The 27,928-nt window shown below is 44.5% G+C and overlaps 1 protein-coding gene and 1 long non-coding RNA gene across 3 annotated transcripts; both read left to right on the top strand.

Annotated features, from left to right (window-relative positions):
- The first annotated feature begins 3,022 nt into the window (after positions 1 to 3,022).
- LOC129052097 (uncharacterized) lies at positions 3,023 to 12,607 on the top strand. Its single transcript, XR_008516864.1, has 2 exons — positions 3,023 to 3,687; positions 12,290 to 12,607. It is a non-coding gene; the product is annotated as an uncharacterized LOC129052097 (long non-coding RNA).
- An 8,417-nt stretch (positions 12,608 to 21,024) lies between these two features.
- On the top strand, positions 21,025 to 27,202 carry LOC129052096 (uncharacterized). 2 transcript variants are annotated; one of them, XR_008516863.1, is made up of 2 exons: positions 21,025 to 22,400; positions 26,808 to 27,202. XR_008516863.1 is itself a non-coding variant. In XM_054541683.1 (2 exons), exon 1 carries the CDS (start codon positions 25,546 to 25,548, stop codon positions 25,930 to 25,932), a length of 387 nt encoding a protein of 128 aa, XP_054397658.1. In that variant the 5' UTR covers positions 25,409 to 25,545; the 3' UTR covers positions 25,933 to 26,160; positions 26,808 to 27,139. The 2 variants fall into 2 exon arrangements, 1 of the variants encoding a protein (XP_054397658.1); XM_054541683.1 differs by lacking the exon at positions 21,025 to 22,400 and adding an exon at positions 25,409 to 26,160 and having other exon boundaries at positions 26,808 to 27,139.
- Positions 27,203 to 27,928: the final 726 nt, after the last annotated feature.

Here is a 27,928-nt window from a genome sequence, read left to right as displayed (position 1 = left end):
AAGTAAAGCTGAAAAGTACAACTCATCTCTAAGAACATTTGGCTGTGTTTCTATATTACCTGCTTAAAGAGTCTAAATCTTGTTTTTAGCCACTCTCCTGGTTCTCTACCTCTAATGTTGGAGTAATGAGTTCGTGAAGTGCCTACTAGCCATGAGGACTAGGGGCTCGGGGTACAGATAAAGAAGACACAGACCCTGCCCTCCAGGAGGCTGAAGGAAAGAAGGGCAGGCCAATCAGTGCTCCTGAGACAGGGTGGCCCTCCTTCTGAGTCTTCTGTTTACTGAAGGCCTTTGTGCTGGATACTGGGCTGCTCCTCCATATTCATTACTATCTGATATGGTTTGGATCTCTGTGTCCACCCAAATCTCATGTTCAATTGTAATCCCCAATGTTGGAGGTGGGACCTGGTGGGAGGTGATTGTATATAGGGCCACTTCTTAATGGTTTGGCACCATCCTTCTAGTGCTGTTCTACAGACTTCTCACGAGATCTGGTTGTTTACAAGTGTGTAGCACCCTCCCTCTCTCTCTTCCTCCTGCTCCAGCCATGTAAGACAAGCCTGCTTCTCCTTCTCCATGCTTCCCTTTACACCATGATTGTAAGTTTCCTGAGGCTTCCCCAGCCATGTTTCCTGTACAGCCTGTGGATTCATGAACCAATTAGATGTCTTTATAAATTACCTAGGCTCAGATATTTCTTTACAGCAGTGTGAAAAAACACTAATACAGTCCCTCCTGACAGTAATGCCATGATGCAGGAAGAGAGCCTTACATTTAGGTAAGGATGCTTGGTCCTCTGAACATGTTGGTCCTTTTTATAGGTCCATGGTTCAGGCCACCTTAAAGAGGCAACTTGGGTGTTCTCCATCCAAGCTTGGACATGGGAATTTTGAGAAATAAGACTCTGGGCTCTGGAGGTTCTGGTTCTCTGGTTATCCCATCTGAAGTCCAGCTACCTCTGGAGAACAGCAAGTGGATGTGGATGAATTTGTTCTCAGTGATTCCTAGAGCTGGCTGGGTCCCAGTCTTGGGATGCAATGGAAGCCTCTTTCCTCTTCATTAGGCCCATTTACTGAAGAGCCTGAGTTTCAGAGGAGTTAGTGGACTTGCTCAGGTCTTGACAGATAGTTGGAATTGAAAGCTAAGTTTCTCCAGACCACGACAGAGGCTGCCATGGAGGTGCACAGAAGATAATGAAAATCATGGTGGTAGATGGAGGTGGAAGGCGTAGTTGGTAAAACAGAGTAGACACTGCAGAAATTATGCTAAATCATTTTTTAAATTATTTTTAGTAATTAATGCATTCCTCCCCCTAAATGACCAGAGTTCTTAGGGTTGGGAGAAATCTTTGAAATTATGTGGATCATTTCTGCCTCCCAAGACTGGCAGAGAGGCACTGAGGCTCTCCTTGGTCATCTTTAGGGATAAAGAGCTCATGCATGAATGGGGCTGGGGGTCCTTGGCAAATTCCGACCACTGGGGAATCCCTTATCAAAATTTACAAAGAGGAAGCAGGAAGCTCCTTGTTTCCAGTGTATATCACCCTTAACTAAAGCTCAGAGAAATAAGATATTCTCTATGGTGCTACTCAAAACCATGTGCCATGATGAGTTGGCAGGATCAGAAGAAAGATCTTTTGTGGATGCCTACCTAGAAGGTTGCAGTGGATACTGGAATTTGGGTTTAGAAAGCAAAGGACAAGGGGATGCTACAAATAATGTCAAATTGAGGCTTTCAGTTTGTGTGGGTCAATATTAGCTTGTTGGGAAACAAGTGCCAGGTAGCCTGTGACATTCAAGGCACTGATATCCTAAGAGTAAGGAAGAAATAGTGTTTAACAATATCCATCAGAGCAGTGGGGTGTAAGAAAAGGCTACATATGGTCTGTGAATCAGCATGCTGGGACTGAATTTCTAACCTCCTGGTTCTTAATTTCCTCATCTGTATAATGAGAGACTTGTTGAAGATCTTGCTAATATTCTATAGAGGGTTTTAATTTTTTTACATACTTGGTAAAAAAAAAAACACATTTTTTCCTCTCAATCTGATACTAGCTGGTCTAAGTCTCCATCCTTCTGGTTAGAGGAGCATTTTCCCTCAGTCATGTTTTTTATGAATCTCTAGGTGTCATGCAGTCCTAGAACATCCAAGTAAGGATTCCTGGTCCTCTGAACACTTTGGTCCCTTTTAAAGGTCCATGGCGCCGGCTACCTGGAAGAGGCAACTTGAATGTTCTCCAGCCAAACTTGGGCATCGCAATTTTCAGAAAAATGAGAGTTTGGGCTCTGGGGGTCCTGGTTCTCTGGTTAACCCATCTGAGGTCCAACTACCCTCTGGAGAACAGCAAGGAGACAGATTTGTTCTCTGTGATTCTTAGAGATGGGTCCCAGTCTTGGGAAGCAATGGAAGCCTCTCCTTTCTCAATAGGGCCATTTACACCTTTCCCAACTATTGGTTTATTCCTCTGTGCCATACACTGAATCCATTGTCATCATATGCTTAATTTTTCTATCACATAAGCCCTCAGTGAAGGATGTCTTCTGGGTGTCTGAAAAATTCTGTTTTTAACCATATGTCAGTTTATCTTTGGTTGTGTGCTGAACATGGTATTTGTAAAATGCTTGTTGAAATAATTTGAGGGCAGGGATAATGTTACCTTCCTCTGAGGAGGATTTGATTTGTCTTTGCAAGGCACCTCAGGGAGCTTGCAATTCAAGATCAGGTTAATTCAAGCATAGGACTTTTTACCAAGCAACTTAGAAATATTTAAATAATTGAACAATTGATACAGCTGCACAGGCGCCTCCCAAACAAATATCAGCCCTAAATACCCCCAATACTTAGAAAGGTTAAGTTCTTGTTAATATGGCTATATAACATATCACTCCCAAATTTAGGATTTGAAACAATAATGATTATTTCTCACGGTTTCAGTGGGTTAGCTCAGAAGCAGCTCAGCTGGGTGGTTCAAACCCAGGGTCTCTCATGATGTTGCAGTCAGATGTCAGTAGGAGCTGGAGGCTCCAATTCCAAGGTGGCCCACTTACAAGGCTGGCAAAGTGGTGCTGGTGATTGGCAGGAACCCTTAATTCTTCTCCATGTGAATCTGCAGATGGAGCTGCTAGAGAGTCCTTGGAGAGTGGTGGCTGGCTTCCCCAGAGAGAGAGATCTAAGAGGAGGAAGATACAATGCCTTTTGTGACCTAGCCTCGGAATTCATACCCCATCACTTCCTCCACATTCTATTGGTCACCCAGAGCCAGCCCTGATTCAATGTGCAAGGGAACTAACAAGGACATGAATATGAGGAGGCAGGAATCATCACAGGCTGTCTTGCAGACTGGTTATCACACACAGAAATTGGGACTTGAATCCAGGCCTCTCTGATATCAAAGTCCTTGTACCTCACTGTGCTGCCCTCCCCAAGCAGGCTGTTGAATCTGTGGATCCCTCTAAGTGTAATGTCACCTTCAGCCTGCAACAGTACAGAATGGATAAAGTAGTGACATTAAACATGCTGTAAGAGAAGAAGAGAAGCCTAGGCTCCTTGAGCATGGTTATAAAATGGGGACCAGTGAGCAGAGGATGGGCTCAAGAAGAAGAATTGAGAGGGGCTTGGTTAACTATCCCCAACTGGACATTCTGCTTTTTGCTGTCCCTGGCATCAGCTATCAGAAAGTCTCTGTGGGTGAGTCTCTGAGCACTCTTTATGCCATTAACTACACTCCTGCGAAGCTTCTGTTTGAAGGGTTTGCATTTTCTTAGGCAGTGCCAGGTTTTCAGGATAGAAATTGACTTGTTTCTCCCCCAGAAAGTCTATAGCCTACCGTGTTTAACCCCAACCTCTAGTAATAGCTCAATCCACGCTGATCCCCCAGGGTTTGCAGAACAGAGTCTCGGTTGGAAACACTGCAATGAGCAGCTTGCTGTTTTTCTCTTTTTCTTCCACTTTATTTTATATTGATATTTAATGAATGTTTCTTTGGTGGTACTGCTATGTTCATTATTTAAACTCTGAAAATTGAAGCCATAGAAAATAATTGTTGATTCACCACAGGGAGCCATATAAATATTGTTCTAAATTCTAATGACCATGACCATTGGGATTATTTTTTATGAAGCATAATTTCCATTATTTTGAAAGCCCTCAAGTCAGTATCTTAGAAGGGCAGCTGTTTTCTTGGCTATTTTCAATAGGTTTTTCTTCTTTCTTCATTTTTCCTTCCCTCCTTACCACATTACACACCCTCCTTTTATTTCTTCCCTTGCCATTGTATTGTTTTTTGTTTGTTTGTTTTTGTTTGTTTTGGAGACACAGTCTCACTCTATCACCCAGGCTGGAGTACAGTGGTGAGATCTCAGCTCACTGCAATCTCCATCCCCTGAGTTCAAGCGATTCTTCTGCCTCAGCATCCCGAGTAGCTGGGACTACAGGCGCACGCCACCACGTCTGGCTAATTTTTGTATTTTTAGTAGAGACTGAGTTTCACCATATTGTCCAGGCTGGTCTCAAACTCCTGACCTCGTGATCTGCATGCTTCGTCCTCCCAAAGTGCTGGGATTACAGGTGTGAGCCACCGCGCCCAGTCTGTATTGTTATTGTTATTACTATTGTTAATATAAACGAGGCCTCAGGACTTAGAGCTTGACAACTAAATAATACCTGTGTACATCATTTTGTATTTTCAAGTTGTTTTTATAAATATCATCTCATCTGATGCACATTATAAATGAGTGAGATAAATGGGACAAACTTCATCCCTATTTACAGATAAGGACAAAATCCCAAAGATTTGCAGAGCTACAGGGCTGGTTAGAGCAGGTCCCTCCTCCGAGAGCAGATCCCCCTCCCTTAGTGTTATCCCATCCCTCCTGGGCCTGGGAAACCTAAAGATACTTTGTGAACGCATGTCTGTATCTACAGAAAGCTCTGCTAGTTAAAGAAACTACCCTAGACCAAGCTGCGCTCTAAGGGGCTGGTGAGCTCTGTTATTTTTTAAATTACTTTAAATATTTTTTGTTTTTAATTAAAAGAATGAGTCAAACATAGGATTACAGAAAATAATTTGGAACCAATCAGATTTATCTGAGGTGACATTTTGCCATAGATATTTGAAGTCCATCCGTCTCTCTTATGAAATGAAATGTTACAGAAACAGCTCATTCTCTCCCTCCTCAGTACTCCTTGCCTCCCTCCCAAGGCTACTTCCATCCTGAGTAATGCTTTCTTCAGTTGCATGTTGTTCTACTGTTATATACAAGAATGAGTTACAAGTCATATGCCATCAGCTTTGCATTTTGCAAGAATTTGCACGAATATTATGCTATTGCATGTACAGACTTTAGGTTCACTGCTGAACAATGCCCTGGGCTTCTTTCATTTTTCTGCCTGTCTCACTCCTCTGGCTATGCCTGTTTGGTCTGGGAAAGAATACGGGGAATGTCCAAGATATTAGCGGTTCCTATGGCAGCAAGTGCTGGTTTCCATGACTGTGGTTCCCTAAGAGAGGCAGAAAAGCAGGGGACTAAGCTTCCACTGTGCACTTAATCGCAGGGCCATAGCCCAGGTAGGTTGTAAAGACTGATGACATCCCAAGACAGGCTGGAACTTGAACTGACATTTTACAGAGGAAAACCAGGCCCAGAAAAGAGAATGGTTGCTTTAATGTCACACTTTCAGAAATTGGTAAAGAAGGAACCAACTCAGAGCTTATGACACCTTTGTACTAAACACATTGCCTTTAGGCAGTCTTATTCTTCATCCAGCAAACAGCAGACCATCGATTTGATTGTTTTCTTTCTTTCTTTTTTTTTTTTTTCTGAGACGGAGTCTCACTCTGTTGCCCAGGCTGGAGTGCAGTGGTGCAAACTCGGATTTGATTGTTTTCTTGCCTCTGCTCCCCTGAGGAAAATGCCAGCAAACTATAAAATTTCATTCCCTGAGATCCTGGCAAGCTACATTGGATTTAGGTGTCTGCTGTTTCTGGGAGGCAGCAAGGATCTGAGTTTGGGGGAAGATCAGGTCACCGGGCTGAAGAGTAGCCCGAAGATCTTTCTACCTGGATCGCCCTCTGGTGGCAGATTCGATAACAACCGCTCTAATTCATCATCTGAAAGTGGTTGCAGCTCGTTTTCCTTGCTCCTCTTGGGACTTGCTCGTTCCTCATGAAAGCATCCCTATGCCCATTCTGTACAAGACACATTTACTTTGAGCTGCATCCCTGAGATAATCGATTCCAAACCAACATTTCTGTGTGTCAGTCACAGTAACTGGAGCTGTGGCATGGAAAATAAGAAGAAAACATTGTTCCTGATCCTAAGGAATTTAAGTTAACTGGGTGAGACAGGCATACAAGCAGCTGACCAGACTCGGAGTCAGTGTGGCCGAGAATGGACAGGCTGGGGGAATACAGAGGGAGGAGGCCTTGGTGGGGAAGCTAGTGTCTGAGTTCTCAAGGAGCAATGGGAATTCTGAGGTTGGGGAGGGGCAGGGACACTGGAGGAGGGGAGGACAGGGCATGGCCCCTTCCTCCCTCTCTGTTTCCCCTTCTCCTTGGGGCCTTGCTCTCTTTCTCTTCCTCTTTACTCACCCCAGTATCAATAGCCCTGCAATTCATGACCACCCGAAGTGTCCATTTTCTGGGAGAAGATTGGGCTCCTTAGCCTCTTCCTACAGACCTTTCTGTCTGCTTCTTCCCATGGGTCCTTCTGACATCTGAATAGAATGACCAAGGCATAAATCTCAATCATCGAGGTTTATTAAGTCAGCTTGAGGGTGCTTCCTGGAAAAATACAAGCCACAGGTACATCTGTGGCTGTTTTTCTCAAGAGAGTTTCAGGGGATTCAGTATTTACACATTTCCTTAAATGGGGGGAAGGCTCTTAGGAAAAAGAGCAGATAGGTGGTAAGGCGAATGGCTACATTCCTGTGAGACTCTAGCTACTGCCTGGTAAATCTACATTTTACATAAGACAAATTGGATGTTTGAAAAGAAAAAGAGAGTAAAGGAAGAGTCAAGTATGCAGATGTCTCTGGGTAGGTAGAGGAATGAGTCTTGTCTTTATTCTGCACCTTCATTCCTATCTAAGTTTGCGATTAACATTATCAGCATGGAATCAACTTTAATTTTTAGGAGCTAGGCTGGGCACGGTGGCCCATGCCTGTAATCCCAGCACTTTGGGAAGCCAAGGCGGGCAGATCACTTGAGGTCAGGAATTAGAGACGAGCCCGGACGACATGGTGAAACTCCGTCTCTACTAAAAATACAAAAATTAAGGCCAGGTGCGGTGGCTCATGCCTGTAATCCCAGCACTTTGGGAGTTCAAGGCAAGTGGATCATCTAAGGTCAGGAGTTCGAGACAAGCCTGACCAACATGGTGAAACCCTGTCTCTACTAAAAATACAACAATTAGCTGGGTGCGGTGGTGCATGCCTGTCCCAGCTACTCAGGAGACTGAGACAGGATAATCACTTGAACCCAGGAGGCGGAGGTTGCAGTGAGCTGAGATCACGCCATTGCACTTCAGCCTGGGCAACAAGAATGAAATTCCTTCTCAAAAAAAAAAAAAAAAAAAAAAATTAGCCAGGCATGGTGGCATGCACCTGTAATCCCAGCTACTTGGAAGGCTGAGGCAGGAGAATCGCATGAACCCAGGGGGCAGAGGTTGCAGTGAGCCGAGATCCCATCACTGCATTCCGGCCTGGGCGACAGAATGAGAGTTAGTCTCAAAAAAAAAAAAAAAAAAAAAAAAAATTAAGAACTAGACTTAGTTTATAGACCTAAAGTTACAATTGGCATGTCCTTGTGTTGCCAAAAAAAAGGGGTCCCAATCCAGACCCTAAGAGAAAGTTCTTGGATCTCACGCAGGAGGGAATTCCAGGCGAGTCATAGAGTTCAGTGGGGAGGGAAGGTTTACTGAAGGCTACTCAAATACAGGGTAGGGTGTCCTCAGAAAGCAAGCGGAGGAATGCCTCGTCTTTACATTTTTCTTATATAGGAGTCTTGTCTATGTAGAGACTAAACTAAGCTGTGTCTACCTGTGGGTAGGCTGGAAGCATGACCAAATTTATTATTCTGTTGATTTAAAGAAAACTACTGGTGGCGCATGCCTGTAATCCAGCATTGGGTGGCCAAAGTGGGAGGATTGCTTGAGCCCAGGAATTCGACATCAGCCCGGACAACATAGCAAGATCTCGTCTCTATTTTTAAAATAAAATTTGTTCTATAAAAAAATTAAAAAGAAAAAGAAGGCCGGGCGCAGTGGCTCATGCCTGTAATCCCAGCACTTTGGGAGGCCCAGGTGGGCGGATCATGAGGTCAGGAGATCGAGATGGTCCTGGCTAACACGGTGAAACCCCGTCTCTACTAAAAATACAAAAAATTAGCCGGGCGTGGTTGCAGGTGCCTGTAGTCCCAGCTACTGGGGAGGCTGAGGCAGGAGAATGGCATGAACCCAGGAGGCGGAGCTTGCAGTGAGCGGAGATCGTGCCACCGCACTCCAGCCTGGGCGACAGAGCGAGCCTCTGTCTCAAAAAAAAAAAAGAAAAAAAGAAAAAGAAAACTATTGGCTGGGTGCGGTGACTCATTCCTGTGATCTCAGCACTTTGGGAGGCTGGCCAGCAAATTGTTTGAGCTCAGGAGTTCGAGACCAGCCTGAGCAACAAGGCAAAACCCTATCTCTACTAAAAATACAAAAATTAGCCTGCGTGGTGGCACACGCCTGTGGCCCCAGCTACTCAGGAGGCTGAGGTGGAAGGATCTCTTGAGCCGGGGAGGTGGAGTTTGTGGGGAGGCGAAGTTTGTGGGGAGGCGGAGTTTGCAGTGAGCCAAGATCACACCATTTGCACTCCATCGCGGGCAACAGAGTGAGACTCTGTTGGAAAAAAAAAAAGAAAGAAAGAGAGAAAGAGAGAGAGAGAAAGAGAGAGAAGAAAGAGGAAGGAAGGAAGGAAGGAAGGAAGGAAGGAAGGAAGGAAGGAAGGAAAAGAAAGAAAGAAAGAAAGAAAAAGAAAAAGAAGAAAAGAAAAGTAAAAAGAAAAGAGAAGGAAAGGAATCTATCCTTGACACTTTAGTGTGTGAGTGCATCAAAGCATAATTATAATTATCTTGAAAGTATATACTATTATGGGTATTGAGACATCTGGACTTTCTTTGGTTGTAGGATTGTGTCCTTGTAGGTATATTTGGGCTGTTTCCTCAATTGTAAATATCTTATGACCACAGTTTGTGATTGGCAAAGAATGTGCCTTCCTGGTTTTCAAATGGAGTTCATTTTAAAATGGTGTCACCCTGGCTCTCCTATGTTCCTGTTTCCCTTGCTTATAGGAGGCCAGCAAAGAATTTACTTATGATCTGTGGGGGCAGGCCTTTGTAGATGCTTGAGGCCTTTTACCTTTCCATGGGGATCTACCTAATGCATAATGCTAGTAAGAGCTACTCATTTGAAAGTGGGTGTTGCACGACTCAGCATCTGGGCTTAAGTCTGGGGGTCCTGACATTTTTTAATTTCCTTTACATTTCCCCCATTCTTCAAAGCTTTTGGAGAAAGCGTTGAGGAAGACACGAGATTGTGGTTTATTGGTTTATCCAATCCTATGTCACCATGAAGGCTTCCTCTTAGGTGGTCACATCCTAGAGAGGGGGAAATTACATCAGAAAAGGACCAATGCCAAATTACAGCAACAAAGGGAAAGTAATCCTGGAAGCTGATTTAAGCTATGTGACTGTGTCTTCAATTAAAATATTCTTTGGGCAATAATTATTCTAACCCTAGGTTAGTTTTTTATGAGTCTCTGAAGCACTTTCATTACAGCAGCAATCTGACAGGTTTTTCTGGACTGTAGTTTGAATCAAGCGTTTAAATGAACTTTCTGAAAAGTGCATACGTCAGCAGGCAAAACAGTTGCTTATATGTAAGTTGCTATTATTTCTCCCAAAGCTTAAGGTATATAGCATTAGTTTGCAGAGTTTTAAGAAAAGCACAGTTTTAATTTCTAGTAATTTCAAGTCAGGGAAAAAAATGGGAGAAAAAGAAAAAAATTTTTTAATGTTAGTTTAGAGGCGTATAGCCAGGAAAAAGTTCAGGATCCAGTCTAAACTGTAGACAAATAATAAGATCTTAAAAATAATGAACAAAGGCTGGGCACGGTGGCTCACGCCTGTAATCCCAGCATTTTGGGAGGCTGAGGCAGGTGGATCATCTGAGGTTCAGGAGTTCAATACCAGCCTGGCCAACATGGTGAAAATCATCTCTACTAAAACTACAAAAATTAGCTGGGTGTGGTGGCACGCACCTGTAATCCCAGCTACTTGGGAGGCTGCAACAGGAGAATCACTTGAACCCAGGAGGTGAAGGTTGCATGAGCCAAGATCATGCCATTCCACTCCAGCCTGGGCGACAGAGCAAGACTCTATCTCAATCATCATCATCATCATCATCATCATCATCATCATCAAAGCTAGAATCTAATAAGAAGTGTACTATAGCTTCTTTTGAAACATATGTTTTTTTTTTTAATCTCCAGCCCCCCATTTCTACAAAAAACAAATCATATTAGGACCAATTTATTTGCAAAATATGTTTTAGTCTCATTATCCTTGGCCTGATTATTTGCATAAGGCACAGCAAGAATGATGATTGGGCCATATAGGTTTCTTTTATTTTTTAAATTTTTAATTATCAGTCACCTAGGCAAGAGTGAAGTGGCACAACCATGGCTCACTGCAGCCTCAACATCCTAGGCTCAAGCAATCCTCCCACCTCAGCCTCGAGTAGCTAGGACTACAGGCATGCGTCACCAGGCCCAGTTAATTTTTTTCGTCGAGATGGGGTCTTACCATGTTATCCAGGCTGGTCCTGAACTCCTGGCCTCAGGCAGTCCTCCCATCTCAGCCTCCCAAAGCACTGGAATTAGAGGTGTGAGCCACCATGACCAGATAAGGCCCCTTTTCAACTGGCTTTGCTGGAACTTTTCCTAAGGAATCTCAGATTAGACTTTTAAAAGCCTCTTGAGGTTAGCCAATCCAAGGTTTTATCTGTGCCCACAGATACCTCTACAAATTGGGGACATTCCTCTCTTCTCAGGCCGGGCACAGTGGCTCACGCCTATAATCTCAGCACTTTGGAAGCCCAAGGTGGGAGGATCGCTTGAACCCAGGAGTTCAAGACCAGCATGGGCAACATAGGGAGACACCCTATCTAAAAAAAAAAAAAAAAAAAAAAAGCCAGGTGTGGTGGCACATGCCTGTGGTCCTAGCTACTTGGGGAGCTGAGGTAGGAGGATCACTTGAGTCCTGGAGGTTGAAGCTACAAGAACTGTGATCATGCCACTACACTCCAGCCTGGGAGAAAGAGTGAGACCACAACTCAAAAAAAAAAAATTTCTCTCTTCTCAAGGTCTCAAAATAACTCAAGTTTCCCAGGCTCATTAGAAAGTGACATGGGTCAGGAACTTTGTAAAGGAATTGCAGAGACAAGGTAATAGGCCAGTCTTTCCAATGGATTTTTATCAGCTCTGTAGAGTCAACCTCCATTCCTCAAAGCTTTCTGGTCATATCTGAATATATACCATTCCAATTAAAGCCTTGGAAAAATAACCAGTGTCTCTAATTGTGTCCTGTTACACAAGAAAACAGATTCTTATTGAACTTATGCAAATAACCATGTTGCCATAAATTAATAATACTCACAATAGTTTCCAAATTCTGAAGAAATCAGCTAGAGGGAAAGAAATATGCTTTAAATATTGCTCAAAACAGTATACTTTACTTAATTTGTTGTGTGCTGTAAACAGTTCAAAGGAAAAAAGTTGGCTGGGCACAGTGTCTCACATCTGTAATCCTAACACTTTGGGAGGCCGAGGCAGGTGAATCACCTGAGGTCAGGAGTTCAAGACCAGCCTGGCCAACATGGTGAAACCCCATCTCTACTAAAAAATACAAAAATTAGCTGGGTGTGGTGGCACGCTCCTGTAATCCCATCTACTTTGGAGGCTGAGGCTGGAGAATCATTTGATCCTGGGAGGTGGAGGTTGCAGTGAGCTGAGATCGTGCCACTGCACTCCAGCCTGGGCAAGAGAGCAAGACTGTCTCAAAAAAAAAAAAAAAAAAAAAAGTTTTCTTGACTGGAAAACAAAAGAATCAGTAATGTTTCAAACCCAAAAGTAAATAGTTATTTCAGTCCTCTATTAGTTTAGTCCCATGTAATTAATTCTTGTTCTGCTTGATATTGAGTTAGCAATCCTCATGAATTCATTAGCTTTTTTTGTTTGTTTGTTTGTTTTGATACAGGATCTTGCTGTCGCCCTGACTGCAGTGCAGTGGCACGAACACAGCTCACTGAAGCCTTGAACTCTCAGGCTCAATGGATCCTTTCACCTCAGTCCCCCAAGTAGCTGGGACCACAGGCACATGCCACCATGCCTGGCTAATTTTTGTATTTTGTATTAGAGACAGGATTTCACCACATTGCCCAGGCTGGTCTCGAACTCCTGTGGCTAAAGCAATCCACCAACCTCGGTCTCCCAAAGTGCTGGACTTATAGATGTTAACCACTGCTCCCAGCCTTGGCTTTTTAATTACAGCCTTGGAAGTTTTTTTCTAATCCAATGGTATGCTCTCTAAAGTTATTGGAAACCTGTAATTTTTTTTATTTTTATTTTACTTTAAGTTCTAGGATACATGTACAGAATCTGCAGGTTTGTTACATAGGTATACGTGTGCCATGGTGATTTGCTGCACTTATCAACCTGTCATCTAGGTTTTAAGCCTCACATGCATTACGTATTTGTTCTAAAGCTCTCCCTCCCCTTACCCCCCACCCCCTGACAGGCCCCTCCCAGTGTGATGTTCCCCTCCCTGTGTCCATGTGTTCTCATTGTTCAATTCCCACCTATAAGTGAGAATATGTGGTGTTTGGTTTTCTGTCCTTGTGATAGTTTGCTGAGAATGATGGCTTCCAGCTTCATCCATGTCCCTGCAAAGGACATGAACTCATTCTTTTTTATGGCTGTATAGTGTTCCATGGTATATATGTGCCACGTTTTCTTTATCCAGTCTATCATTGATGGGCATTTGGATTGGTTCCAAGTCTTTGCTATTGTAAATACTGCTGCAATAAACATACGTGTGCATGTGTCTTTATAGTAGAATGATTTATAATCCTTTGAGTATATATCTACCCAGTAATGGGATTGCTGGGTCAAATGGTATTTTTGGTTCTAGACCTTGAGGAATTGCCACATTGTCTTACACAATGATTGAACTAATTTACACTTCCACCAACTGTGTAAAAACATTCCTATTTCTCCACAGCCTCACCAGCATCTGTTGTACCATGACTTTTTATTAATTGCCATTCTGACTGGTGTGAGGTGGTATCTCATTGTGGTTTTGATTTGTATTTCTCTGATGGCCAGTGACGATGAGCATTTCTTCATGCTCATGCTTCATTTATGAGCATGCTTCATTTATGTTGGCTGCATAAATGTCTTCTTTTGAGAAGTGTCTGTTCATATCCTTTGCCCACTTTTTGATGGGGTTGTTTGATTTTTTTCTTGTAAAGTTTTTTAAGTTCTTTGTAGATTCTGGATATTAGACGTTTGTCAGATGGGTAGCTTGCAAAAATTTTGTCCCATTCTGTAGTTCTCCTGTTCACTCTGATGATAGTTTATTTTGCTGTGCAAAAGATCTTTAGTTTAATTAGATCCCATTTGTCAATTTTGGCTTTTGCTGCAATTACTTTTGGTGTTTTAGTCATGAAGTCTTTGCCCACGCCTATGTCCTGAATGGTATTGCCTAGGTTATCTTCTAAGGTTTTTTTGTTTGGTTTTGTTTTGTTTTGTTTTGTTTTGTTTTGAGACGGAGTTTCACTCTTGTTGCCCAGGCTGGAGTGCAATGGTGCAGTCTCAGCTCACTGCAACCTCTGTCTCCTGGGTTCAAGCAATTCTCATGCCTCAGCCTCCCAAGTAGTTGGGGCTACAGGTGCATGCCACCATGCCCGGCTAATTTTTGTATTTGTAGTAGAGACAGGGTTCCACCATGTTGGCCAGGCTGGTCTTGAACTCTTGACCTCAGGTGATCCACCCACCTCAGCCTCCCAAAGTCCTGGGATTACAGGCGTGAACCACTGCGCCTGGCCTCTTCTAGGGTTTTTATGGTTTGGGGTTTTACATTTAAGTCTTTAATCCATCTTGAGTTAATTTTTGTATAAGGTGTAAGGAAGGGGTCCAGTTTCTGTTTTCTGCATATGGCTGGCCAGTTTTCCCAGCACCATTTATTAAATAGGGAATCCTTTCCCCATTGTTTGTTTTTGTCAGGTTTGTCAAAGATCAGATGGTTGTAGATGTGTGAGGTCTCTGTTCTGTTCTATTGGTCTATTTATCTGTTTCAGTACCAGTACCATGCTGTTTCGGTTACTGTAGCCTTATAGTATAGTTTGAAGTCAGGTAGCATGATGCCTCCAGCTTTGTTCTTTTTGCTTAGGATTGTCTTGGTTATGTGGGCTCTTTTTTGGTTCCATAAGAAGTTTAAAGTAGTTTTTTCTAGTTCTGCAAAGAAAGTCAATGATAGCTTGATGGGAATAGCATTGAATCTATAAATTATTTGGGGCAGTATGGCCATTTTCATGATATCAATTCTTCCTATCCACGAGCATGGAATGTCTTTCTATTTGTTTGTGTCCTCTCTTATTTCCTTGAGCAGTTGTTTGTAGTTCTCCTTGAAGAGGTCGTTCATATCCTTTGTAAGTTGTATTCTTAGGTATTTTATTTTCTTTGTAGCAGTTGTGAATGGGAGTTCACTCATGATTTGGCTCTATTCTTGTCTATTATTGGTGTATAGGAATGCTTGTGATATTTTCACATTGATTTTGTATCCTGACTGCTGAAGTTGCTTATCAGCTTAAGGAGTTTTTGAGCTGAGAGACAATGGGGTTTTCTAAATATACAATCATGTTGTGTGCAAACAGAGACAATTTTACTTCCTTTCTTCCTATTTGAATACCCATTTGAATACCCATTATTTCTTTCTCTTGCCTGATTGCCCTGGCCAGAACTTCCAATACTATGTTGAATAGGAGTGGTGAGAGAGGGCATCCTTATCTTGTGCTGCTTCCAGCTTTTGCCCATTCAGCATGATATTGACTATGGGTTTGTCATAAATAGCTCTTATTATTTTGAGATATGTTCCATCAAAATCTTAGCTTATTGAGAGTTTTTAGCATGAAGGGATGTTGAATTTTATTGAAGGTCTTTTCTGCATCTATTTAGATAATCATGTGGTTTTTGTCATTGGTTCTGTTTATATGATGAATTATGTTTATTGATTTGTGTATGTTGAACCAGCCTTGCATCTCAGGGATGAAGCTGACTTGATCATGGTGGGTAAGCTTTTTGATGTGGTGCTGGACTCGGTTTGCCAGTATTTTATTGAGGATTTTCACATCGATGTTCATCAGGAATATTGGCCTGAAATTTTCTTTTTTTTTTTTTTATTGTGTCTCTGCCAGGTTTTGGTATCAGGATGATGCTGGCCTCATAAAATGAGCTAGGGAGGAGTCCCTCTTTTTCTATTATTTGGAATATTGGTATTGGAATATTGGTATTTGGAATATTGGGATGGTACCAGCTCCTCTTTATGTCTTTGGTAGAATTCGGCTGTGAATCCATCTGGTCCTGGGCTTTTTTTCATTGGTAGGCTATTAATTACTGCCTCAATTTCAGAACTTGTTATTGGTCTATTCAGGGATTCAACTTCTTGCTGGTTTAGTCTTGGGAGGGTGTATGTGTCCAGGAATTTATCCATTTCTTCTAGATTTTCTAGTTTACTGGCTTAGAGGTGTTTATAGTATTCTCTGATGGTAGTTTGTATTTCTGTGGGATCAGTGGTGATATCCCCTTTATCATTTTTTATTGTGTCTATTTGATTTTCTCTCTTTTCTTCTTTATTAGTCTAGCTAGTGGTTCATCTATTTTGTTAATCTTCTCAAAAAACCAGCTCCTGGATTGATTGATTTTTTGAAGGGTTTTTTGTGTCTCTATCTCCTTCAGTTCTGCTCTGATCTTAGCTATTTCTTGCCTTCTGCTAGCTTTTGAATTTGTTTGCTCTTGCTTCTCTAGTTCTTTCAATTGTGATGTTAGGGTGTTGATTCTAGATCTTTCCAGCTTTCTGATGCAGGCATTTAGTGCTATAAATTTCCCTGTTAACACTGCTTTAGCTGTGTCCCAGAGATTCTGGTATATTGTCTCTTTGTTCTCATCGGTTTCAAAGAACTTCCTTATTTCTGCCTTCATTTTGTTATTTACCCAGTAGTCATTCAGGAGCAGTTGTTCAATTTCCATGTAGTAGTGCGGTTTTGAATGTATTTCTTAATCCTGAGTTCTAATTTGATGCACTGTGGTCAGAGAATGTTATGATTTCTGTTCTTTTGCATTTGCTGAGGAGTGTTTTACTTCCAATTATGTGGTCGATTTTAGAATAAATGCTATGTGGCACTGAGAAGAATATATATTCTGTTGATTTGGGGTGGAGAGTTCTGTAGATGCCTATTAGGTCCACTTGGTCCAGAGCTGAGTTCAAGTCCTGAATATCCTTGTCAATTTTCTGTCTTGTTGATCTGTCTAACATATTGGCAGTGGGATGTTAAAGTCTTCCACTATTATTGTGCGGAAGTCTAAGTCTCTTTGTAGGTCTCTGAAAACTTGTTTTATGAATCTGGGTGCATATATATTTAGGATAGTTAGCTCTTGTTGCACTGATCCCTTTACCATTATGTAATGTCCTTCTTTATCTTTTTCGATCTTTGTTGGTTTAAAGTCTGTTTTATCAGAGACTAGAATTGTAACTCCTGCTTTTTTTTTTTCTTTCCATTTGCTTGGTAAATATTCTCCATCCCTTTATTTTGAGCCTATGTGTGTCTTTGTATGTGAGATGGGTCTCCTAAATACAGCCCACCAATGGGTCTTGACTCTTTATCCAATTTGCCAGTCTGCATCTTTTCATTGGGGCATTTAGCCCATTTACATTTAAGGTTAATATTGTTATGTGTGAATTTGATCCTCTCATCATGACGCTAGCTGGTTATTTTGCACATTCGTTGATGCAGTTTCTTCATAGTGTCATTGGTTTTTATATTTTGGTGTGTTTTTGCAGTGGCTGGCACTAGTTTTTTCTTTCCATATTTAGTGCTTCCTTCAGGAACTCTTGTAAGGCAGGCCTGGTGATGACAAAATCCCTCAGCATTTGCTTGTCTGGAAAGGGTTTTAGTTCTCCTTTGCTTATAAAGCTTAGTTTGGCTGGATATGAAATTCTGGGTTGAAAATTCTTTTCTTTAGGAATGTTGAATAGTGCCTCCCACTTTCTTCTGGCTTGTAGGATTTCTGCAGAGAGATCCACTGTTAGTCTCATAGGCTGCCCTTTGTAGGTAACCTGAACTTTCTCTCTGGCTGCCCTTAACATTTTTTCCTTCATTTCAACCTTGGAGAATCTGACGATTATGTGTCTTGGGGTTGCTCTTCTCGAGGATTGTCCTAGTGGTATTCTTTGTATTTCCTGAATTTGAATGTTGGCCTGTCTTGCTAGGTTGGGGAAGTTCTCCTGGATAATATCCTGAAGTGTGTTTTCCAACTTGATTCCATTCTCCCTGTCACTTTCAGGAACTCCAATCAATCATAGGTTTGGTCTTTTCACATAGTCCTACATTTCTTGGAGGCTTTGTTTGTTCCTTTTCATTCCTTTTTCTCTAATCTTGTCTTCATGCCTTATTTCAGTAAGTTGATCTTCAATCTCTGATATCCTTTCTTCTGCTTGATCAATTCGGCTTTTGATACTTGTGTATGCTTCACAAAGTTCTCATGCCGTGTTTTTCGGCTCCATCAGGTCATTAATATTCCTCTCTAAAGTGGTTATTCTAGTTAGCAGTTCCTTTTACCAAGGTTCTTAGCTTCCTTGCATTGGGTTAGAACATGCTCCTTTAGCTCTGAGGAGTCTGTTATTACCCACCTTCTGAAGCCTACTTCTGTCAATTCATCAATCTCATTCTCCATCCAGTTTTGTGCCCTTGCTGAAGAGGAGTTGCAGTCATTTGAAGGATAAGAGGCATTCTGATTTTTGGAATTTTCAGCATTTTTGCCCTGGTTTTTCCTCATCTTTCTAGATTTACCTTTGATCTTTGAGACTGATGACCTTTTGATGGGGTTTTTGTGTGGGGATCCTTTATGTTGATGTTGATGTTGTTGTTTTCTGTTTGTTAGTTTTTCTTCTAACAGTCAGGCCCCTCTTCTGCAGGTCTGCTGCAGTTTGCTAGAGGTCCACTCCAGACCCTGTTTGCCTGGGTATTATCACCAGTGGAGGCTGCAGAACAGCAAAGATAGCTGCCTGCTCCTTCCTCTGGAAGCTTTGTCCCACAGGGGCACCAGCCTGATGCCAGCTGTAGCTCTTTTGTATGAGGTGTCTGTCAACCCCTGTTGGGAGGTCTCTCTCAGTCAGTAGGCACAGGGGTCAGGGACCCACTTGAGAAGGCAGTCTGTCCCCTAGCAGAGCTGGTGCACTGTGCTGGGAGAATACTTCTCATCAGGATCAGCTGCTCTTCTCAGAGCCGGCAGGCAGGAACGATTAAATCCACTGAAGCTGCACCCACAGCCGCCTATTCCCTCAGGTGCTCTGTCCCAGGGAGATGGGGGTTTTGTCTGCAAGCCCCTGACTGGGGCTGTTACCTTTCCTCCTGAGATGCCCTGCCTAGTGCGGAGGAATCTAGAGAAGCTGTCTGGCCACAGCTGCTTTGCTGCAACCAGCCCAGACCTCCCAGCCTCCTTAGCACTGTCAGGGGAAGACCGCCTACTAAAGCCTCAGTAATGGCAGATGCCCCTCCCCACAGCAAGCTCAATCGTCCCAGATCAACCTCAGACTGCTGTGCTGGGAGTGAGAATTTCAAGCCAGTGGTTCTTAGCTTGCTGGGCTCCGTGGGAGTGGGACCCACTGAGCGAGACAACATGGCTCCCCTGGCTTCAGCCCCCTTTCCAGAGCAGTGGACAGTTCTGTCTTGCTGGGGTTCCAGGTGCCACTGGGATAGGAAAAAAAAAAAAATCTGCAGCTAGCTTCGTGTCTGCCCAAACAGCCACTTGGGTTTTCTGCTTGAAACCCAAAGCCCTGGTGGTATAGGCACATGAAGGAATCTCCTGATCTGCAGATTATAAAAACCGTGGGAAAAGCATAGTAACCTGGCCAGGTAGCACAGTCCCTCATGGCTTCCCTTGGCTTGGGGAGGGAGGTCCCCCAGCTCCTTGCACTTCCTGGGTGAAGTGACACCCCACCCTGCTTCTGCTCACCCTCTGTGGGTTGGACCCACTGCCTAACCAGTCCCAGTGAGATGAACTGGGTACCTCAGTTGGAAATGCAGAAATCACCCGCCTTCTGCGTTGGTCTTTCTGGGAGCTGCAGACTGGAGCTGTTGCTATTGGGCCATCTTGGCCCCCTTCAGAAACCTGTATTTAAGAATACTTGTCAGAGTCTTTTCCATGAATTTCCATATAGAAGCAAATTTTGGTCTACAGCTGATTATGAAACTCTTTTGAGAAGAATCAAAAAGTAAAACAATAATTGTCTGTGGATGGCAAAAGTCTTAGATCAGCCATGGTTAAAGACACAATTGGCAAGAAAATTTGATTATTTCTGTAACAGACAAAAATTTAACATAATAATTATAATTATTACTAATACCATGCATTAAGACATCAGAATTATATGTATCTCATGTAATTTTGGAAGACATATTAATAACACCCATAAAATATAATCCAAGGAAAGGCAAACACTGTTTCATATTTGACAAGGCTTTCTCTAGGATTTTAATATACCAAATAAACCCAATATGTCTCTCTTGGACTTTCAGGGACACTAATATCTAAAAGGTTAGTTTAAGGTGAAAAAGACTAAATTTAGAATTTGAAGCTTTGATTTTGAAAAGTTTGTCTAATATCAAATGTTCAAAACACTTGATATCATAAAATAGGATCACAGATTACTGTAAACTATGTCATTCACTTAGCCAAAGTGATAATTCACAAATTTACACTTCCCATTGCCCACCCCTCATGCCTTCCACCCTGAGATTTAACAATAATGATGGTGGCAGGAGGCAGACAGGTACCTAGGTGGGAAGGGGTGGGTCCCCGGTGAGGCCCAACCTTCAAACCAGGGATGGCCTGAAGCCTGGAGGCCAAGCTGCCAGTTCCAGGTGGAGTACATGACTGGGAGTAAGAACTTCCTTGATGCCTTTCTGCCAGTTGATGGTGACTGGTTTTTTGGACCCACCCTTGGACCAATCTCCATGCACTTCCTCCCACTCATGGACCAATCAGCATGCACTTCCTCCATTCTTCACCTATAAAAACCCCTAGACTCAGCAGGACTCAGACACACATTGGGATTACCTTCCTGTAGGTAGGAGCTACCCACTTTGGGTCTCCTCTCTGCTGAGAGCTGTTCTGTTGCTCAATAAAGCTCTTCTCCATCCTCACCCTCCAGTTGCCTGAGTAACCTCATTGTTCCTGGACCTGGGATAAGAACTCAGGACCTGAGAACAGAGGGCACAAAAAGGGCTGTAACACTTTCCTGGCCAGCCCACTGAGCTGCAGGTCGTGATATGCTTCCCTGTTCACCAAACTGTGGGAGCGAAGAGTGGTGACTCTTCTGGGGACCCAGACCTCAGGATTCCCAAGCCAGAGCTGTAACAATATAGCCCTCCCGCCCTCCACCAGCGCTGGGTGGCTGCCCCATGTGACAGGAAGCAGTGGCGGGGCAGGCCAGCCCAGGAGCTGTGGGCTGGAGTTGGGGTGATGGGATTGAACAAGCTGTAACACAAATGGGCTGAAACGCATTGCCTCCCACCACTGTTTGCCATGCTGTCATGCTGCGGGCGGCGGGAATGAGAGAGCTGTAACATGCACTCCCAACCCGTAGAGGATCTGCAGTTGCTGGCATCTCCAGGTTGTCAGGAGCCACCACATTCCCTTCATTCAGATGCTGGCAACTGCAGGAGAAGCCGCTTGTAGTACGCCTGGTCCAGCCACAGCCTTGCATGGAGCCAGCGCCTATGCCGGTGCCTGGAGCTGCCCGCCCTGCTGCAGTGTGCCTGGCTGTGTGCAGTGGCCACACTCTGCACTTGCTCACTCACACACCCTTCGCCTTTCTGCATCTGGCTTGCCCTCGGCAGGCATGGGATCTGGGCTGGTAGTGCAAGCTGGGCACAGCCTGCCAGGCTGAATGGGTGGAATGAACCCAGTGGGTGTGAGCAATATTCAAGTAGAGGCACTGCCAGCTGCGAGGTTTCCAGCTGGTGAAGCGACACCCAAAGGATCCTGTGACAATAGGATTTCTGAAATCTGCATTGGCTTGTGTACAATTTGGGCACTGTATGAGTCAATTGGGGGAAACAGTTTTTGAACAGGAGCTGCAGGGAATTAGAAAAATCTAAGGCAGACTGACAGAAAAGTCTTCAAAGGGAGACAGAAACAGGCTTTTCCTACTGATGAAATGGGACCTACTGTCGATGACTGCTACAGACTTACTCTAGAAGAATTCAGAGGAAGATGTGAGGAGTTCACTCTGGAGCCACAGTGGCTGGTAGAGGCTGGAAAGAAGAGAGAATGGAACTTACTGTCATTGCAATGGTAATGACAATAAGATCTGAGCAAGAAGGACAGTAGAGAGAAGCTGGGAACAAAGACAGGAAGGCTTGGGATGTGCTTAAAGGAGAGTACTTGGTTTATTTTCCCTGGGTTGGAGGGCTTAGGTATATTTTTCTCTTATAAGGTCCACAGTTAGATTTTCTTAAGGCACAGGGGAGCCATTGAGGGTTAGGGATCTGGAGAGTGGTGTGATGAAAGGTATGTTTGCATAGCTTCTATAAGTAAATGTTTCTTTCCACTGGTTTCAGTGACAAGGCACCAGCTCTCCTGATACTGCGGTTCCCGCAGGAGTCCCCTATGCCTATGTAGGTACCACCCACTGTGACAGGAGATGCCCTTCCTGCCCACAGTGCCTGCCTGCATTTTGAGACTTTCTGCTTCCCCAGGGTGAGTGGGGAAGCTGGAAACAAGCCTCACTCAATGAGAGGAAACTTGAGGCCAGCTGGGCTCTTGAGGGAAGGAGACCAGCAGTGGAACACAAGTCGGGGTCCCAGGATCCCTGGGCTTTACCTGACACTTCCACTTTCCAACTGTGGGGTCCATAAGCAAGCCCTGCACCTTCTCAGTCTCAAGACCCACTGACAGCCATGCCATCCTCTCCCTGTCACCAAAGCAGTTTGGCCTTCCAGCTGGCCTCCAGATGCGAAGGCAGAGTCTGATGGAGACTTGGTGTCCTGAGAACTCCAGAATGGGTTGTCAGTGCTCTAATTTTTCAGGTAGGTCTATTCTCATAATTTAAAAAAAATGATAACAATAATAATACCATCTGTGGAGCACTTTCTACATGCAAGGCACTCCACTAAGCCCTTTAAGTATGCTATTTCAATCCTTATGATACACCTATGGTATAGGAACCACGATGCCAGTTTTGTGGCTGAGGAAGCTGAGAGTAATAAAAGTTAATGGACTTGTGCAAGAGAGTTCCTCTAACTCTAGAATTCAAACCCTCAATTCATGTGGCAGTAATTCTAAAGGGTCACCCACTGCATTTGCATGTCAGCCCCATCCTGTGAAAGTACAGATTCCCACGGCTTCCCTGCACAGACTGAATTGGGCTGTCTTGGGCTGGGGCCTGAGACAGCCTGCACTTTTAGCTACCTGACCACCACTTTCTACCTCCCCTACACTGCCAGGACAGATCGTATTTTCCCAAGATGGACACATCTATATATTTATTCCATACCACCTGCTCTTCTTGCAATGTGATTTACATTCCTCTTCCTGAAAGGTGGGGTCTAGTTTCCCTCCCCATCAATCTGGATGGAAGCTTGTGGCTTCTCCAAGCAGTGAAGTGTGGTGGAAGTGATTCTAGGTGACTTCTAAGGTTAGCTCAAGAGGATACAGCTTCTGCCTGGTGTTTCCTCCCTCTTTCCCTCAATTTCCCTCTCCCTCCCACCCTCCCATTTCTTAATTTTTAATGTATTAATTTAACTTTTATTGAAGTATTATATATGTGTGTTACATGTAATAGTATTATACACACACACAGAAAAACGTGCAAATGTCATAAGGGTACATCTTGATAAATTTTCTTTTCTTTTCCTTTTCTTTTGAGACAGAGTTTTGCTCTTGTTGCCCAGGCTGGAGTGCTCTGGTGCGTTCTTGGCTCATTGCAACCTCTGCCTCCCGGGTTCAAGCGATCCTCTTGCCTCAGCCTCCCTAGTAACTGGGATTACAGGTGCCTGCCACCATGCCTGGCTAATTTTTTGTATTTTTAGTAGAGATGTGGCTTTAGCATGTTGGCCAGGCTGGCCTCAAACTCCTGACTTCAGGTAATCCACCCACCTTGGCCTCCCAAAATGCTGGAATTACAGGCATGAGCCACTGCGCCTGGCCCTTGAAAAATTTTCACAACCTCAACTCACTTGTGTAACCAGCACCAAATCAAGAAATATACAAAAAAGCCACCATCCCAAACTCAACAACAACAAAAAACCTGATTTGAAAATGAGCAAAGGACTTTTGTAGACATTTCTCCAAAGAAGATATACAAATGGCCAATAAGCATTTGAAAAGATGCTCTGCATCACTAATCATTAGGGAAATGCAAATCAAAACTATAGCAAGATACCACTTCACAGTCATTAGGATGGCTACTTTAAAAAAAAAAGCACGTGCACACACAAACACACAGAAAATAACACATCTTGTGAGGATATGGAGAAATTGGAACTTTTGTGCACTGTTTGTGGGAATGTAAAATGGCATAGCTGTGGAGGAAACAGTATAGTGGTTCCTTAAAACATTAAAAATAGAATTACCATATAAGCTAGTAATTATACTTCTGGGTATATACTCAAAAGAATTGAAAGCAGGGTTTCAAAGAGATATTTGTACACTTTTGTTCATAGCAATAGCTAAAACATGGAAAAATCCAATTATCCATCAGTGGATGAATGGATAAGCAAAATGTGGTGTATCTATACAATGGGATATTACTCACCTTAGAAATTCTGTAATATGCTATGCTAAAACCTGAAGATATTATGCTAAGTGAAATAAGCCAGTCACAAAAAGAAAAATACCATATGATTCCACTTATATGGAATCTACATACTTAGTCAAAATAAAGACAAAAAGTAGAATGCTGGTTTTTAGGGACTGAGGGAATAAGGGAATGGAGAGTTAATGTGGCTGGCACAGGAGCCCGCCATCAGGAGCTCTGGGTTCTGGGACCTGCTCTGCTCAGACTGTTTGAGACTTCAAGACCCTTCTGCAATCTGGACCTAGTTCCTTCAGGGGAATGCAGCCTGTTTCGGAATATGCAGCATTGCACAGAATCACCTGGGTTATGGCCCCTTCATGGCGTCTCTACAAAAAAAAACCAAAACATATATATATATATATATATATATATATATATATATATATATATATATATAAATCACTCAAGCATGATGGTGCACCTCTGTGGTCCCAGCTACTCGGGAGGCTGAGGTGGGAGGATAGCTTGAGCCAAGGAAGTCGAGGCTGCACTGAGCCAAAATCACATCACTACACTCCAGCGTGGTTAACAGAGTGAGACCCTTTTTCAAAAAAAATAAAAATAAAAATAAATCATTATTGCAATCACAGTTTTGTAGGTGGCAGCATAGGGCATGACTCATCCCTGTGTGCTCAGGGTCTCAGGAGCTCCAAACCCCAAGGAAGTGCAGCCATTCTGCTAAATCACTCCAGGAATCAACCCCTGGGCCTCTTCTGAAGCACATGTCTACACCGGGGAAGAAACCCTCCTCCATAACACTAAATGCTGAACGTGACATGAGAAGGACTTGGATAAATTTATTGCACTTCAACTATTGGAGAACTATTTAGGCAGCACAGCTGCCATGGGCTGCAGCCTACCCGCGCCCCACAGCTTAGCTAAAAGAACCTGGCATCAAGGATAAATGCCATGTAGCAAAGGAGCCTCTGTGGAGTTGGACATCACAATTTCCAGTCATGCTTTCTGCCCTCACTGTGGGGAGTCAAAGCAAAGAAAGAACTTGTGAGCTAGACTGAAAGCTCCATCCTTGGTAGGAAACTGGAAGGCCAGGTTGGAGTGTGGGTCCCGATTTCCCAGAACTGAGCTGGTGTTTCCAAGGGACCTCCCTCATCCCTGCGCAACAGGACAGCTGGTCAGCATAGTGGCTATAGGTGCTTGGGTGAGAGAGGTGGCAAGTGGTGAGGAGGTGGCTGCTAGAAGAATGAAGGATTGGAGCAGACAGCTAGCTGCTCATCACAATAATCTGAGGGCTTTAAAACTGCTGATATTCACTCAGCCCCACAAAACAGTAGCAAGAGCTGGGGAAGTGAGGTCCAAGAGGCAGTAACTTTGATGAAACTGCCAATGAGTCTCATGTGCAGCCAGGATGACAGCACATGGTAAGAACAGCACCAGTGGCTGTCAGCACCAGTGACCATCAGCACCAGTGGCCATCAACACCAGCGGTCGTCAGCACCAGTGGTTGTCAGCACCAGTGGCCATCAGCACCAGTGATCATCAGCACCATGGCCATCAGCACCAGTGGGTCATCAGCACCAGTGATCATCAGCACCAGGGGCCATCAGCACCAGTGGCCATCAGCACCAGTGATCATCAGCACCATGGCCATCAGCACCATGGCCATCAGCACCAGTGATCATCAGCACCATGGCCATCAGCACCATGGCCATCAGCACCAGTGGGTCATCAGCACCAGTGATCATCAGCACCAGTGGTCATCAGCACCATGGCCATCAGCACCAGTGGGTCATCAGCACCAGTGATCATCAGCACCAGTGGCCATCAGCACCAGTGATCATCAGCACCATGGCCATCAGCACCAGTGGCCAGCATGGGAGGGGTTCTCACGTGGGGCTTCTGCCTCGCCACCTGGTGAGATTCTCCAGGGCTGAGTGTTTTCAGAGGACCTAGTTGTTACCGATCATCCTGCCCTTCCTGGCACATTAATGATCACAGTCAGCATGCAGCACAAAGCCAGGTGGAGCTTTCTGGTAAGGAGGGTCACAGGCAGCCGGTGGCTCCACCTTCGTGTGCAGACACCACGTGTTCTCAATGATCAACACACAGTCACCAGGGACATGAACACATTGTGGCATAAACCATGTCCTGGTGTGAATGTCCACAGACTCCAGTGTCCCTATATACAATCAGGTGCACAGCCCTTCCAGCTCCAAGTGGCCGGTGCCGGGAATCTCAGGTAAAAATGTGGGCCTTTGGTGCTGAGCTGAGGCAGGAATTCTCTACTGTTCTGGGTGTCCTAGACCAGAAGTAAAGGGAGACTTCCACCTTACACCAGTGCACCTTGCATATGGCAACTGCTCTTCAAGGGACAACTGAGTGAAGGGCTCAGAGCCTCAGTTGGAACTCAGAGGGCACCCAGGGTCTCGACCCTCCTCCCTGACAACCTCACCCCCAGCTCAGTCCTTGGCATCCCGCCAAGGTGCCTCCATGATACCTTGGGTTTCTAGGAGCAAGGGTGAAATGGGATTTAGTGAGTTTTATTTGGGGACCTTCCTGACCTTCTGGAGGGTCTCCGTGGAGAAGTGACTCCTAATATCTTTGAATTCTAAGATAGTCATTTTTGAGAGCTAGATAGGTACTATGACCTCTCCTTACACAAAGATGAATATACTTTCAGGAACTCAGTGGTCTCTATGGAGCCCATCTGTGGGTCTCACATCAAGAAACTTCCAGAGACAGATCTGACTCTGAAGACTGCAGGGCACTGCAAGAACTCGATGGGTCCCTGAGGCCAGAAAGTGGCAGAGTTCGCAGAGGAAGCCGCCAGGCCCCGGCCCGACCTCCCTCTTGGCTCTTCCTCCCCCGGCCCCCACAGGGCTGTGCGTTTGATAGTCAGCTGGAAGACCCAGGTGGATGGTTCAATCGGTCACGTGGACACGCAGCTCAGCCAATTAGAATCTCGTGGCAGTTGATTCCTAGAGGTGGAATCCATTAAACTGACAAAGCTGCAGTCCTGGGGTCCTAATAGTCGGGACTATTAGGTCATCCTGGGTACTCAGGCCTCTAGACTCTAGACTGAGCTGTCTTGGTCACTCAGGGACAGTTGGCAGAGTATTCGTGGTCAGGGAGGTGATCCATGGTCAGCAGGATCAGGCCACCCAGGGACAAAGGGTGCTTCTGTGCCAGGCCCTGGAGAAGGACAGACCGGTGGGGACTTGGGGTCGGCCGCAGATAGGGGAGTCACCACCTGCTGGATAAGAGGGGACTCATCATAGGGGCCGGGGCAGGACAAGCGCCTCCTCCCGGCTCAGGCCGGGTCCCAGGCTGGACCCCTCCCTGTCTCACAGGGCTGGCCTCCTTCGGCGCTGGCTGGGGACAAGCTTAGGATGGAAAGGGGAAATAGAAGGAGCTTACGGCGCAGGGATTGGGGCTGATCCTGGGGTCTGAGCTGTGGGGTGAGGAGGGGCTCACCTGTCCCCTGGGGAGTGATGATGTCACCCAGCCGTGGCCGATGCTGGAGGTCATGATCTGAACCTTGACAGGTTACCCCAGGGCTGCCTTCCTGTTCTCCTGGGCTGTCAGGGGACCCCCTGCTCTGTTTTGTTTTTAAGTGACCAGAGACAGACATGTAACATAGAAAACGCTATCACTTTGATCATTTGTTTCAAATGGAAGAAAAACTGACACAAGTGGGTTTCTGGTGGGAAGCACATCCCTCCAACTCCAGGAACTCCATTAAGGAGTTAAGAAAGCACAGAGTCCTGTCAGCAGCCAGAGACATGCTGGGCAGTGGTGACC

Source organism: Pongo abelii, chromosome 21 (assembly GCF_028885655.2).
Source record: "Pongo abelii isolate AG06213 chromosome 21, NHGRI_mPonAbe1-v2.0_pri, whole genome shotgun sequence".
NCBI lineage: Eukaryota > Metazoa > Chordata > Mammalia > Primates > Hominidae > Pongo > Pongo abelii.
Note: the sequence above shows the minus strand (reverse complement) of the source record. Positions and strands in the feature narration are given on the sequence as shown.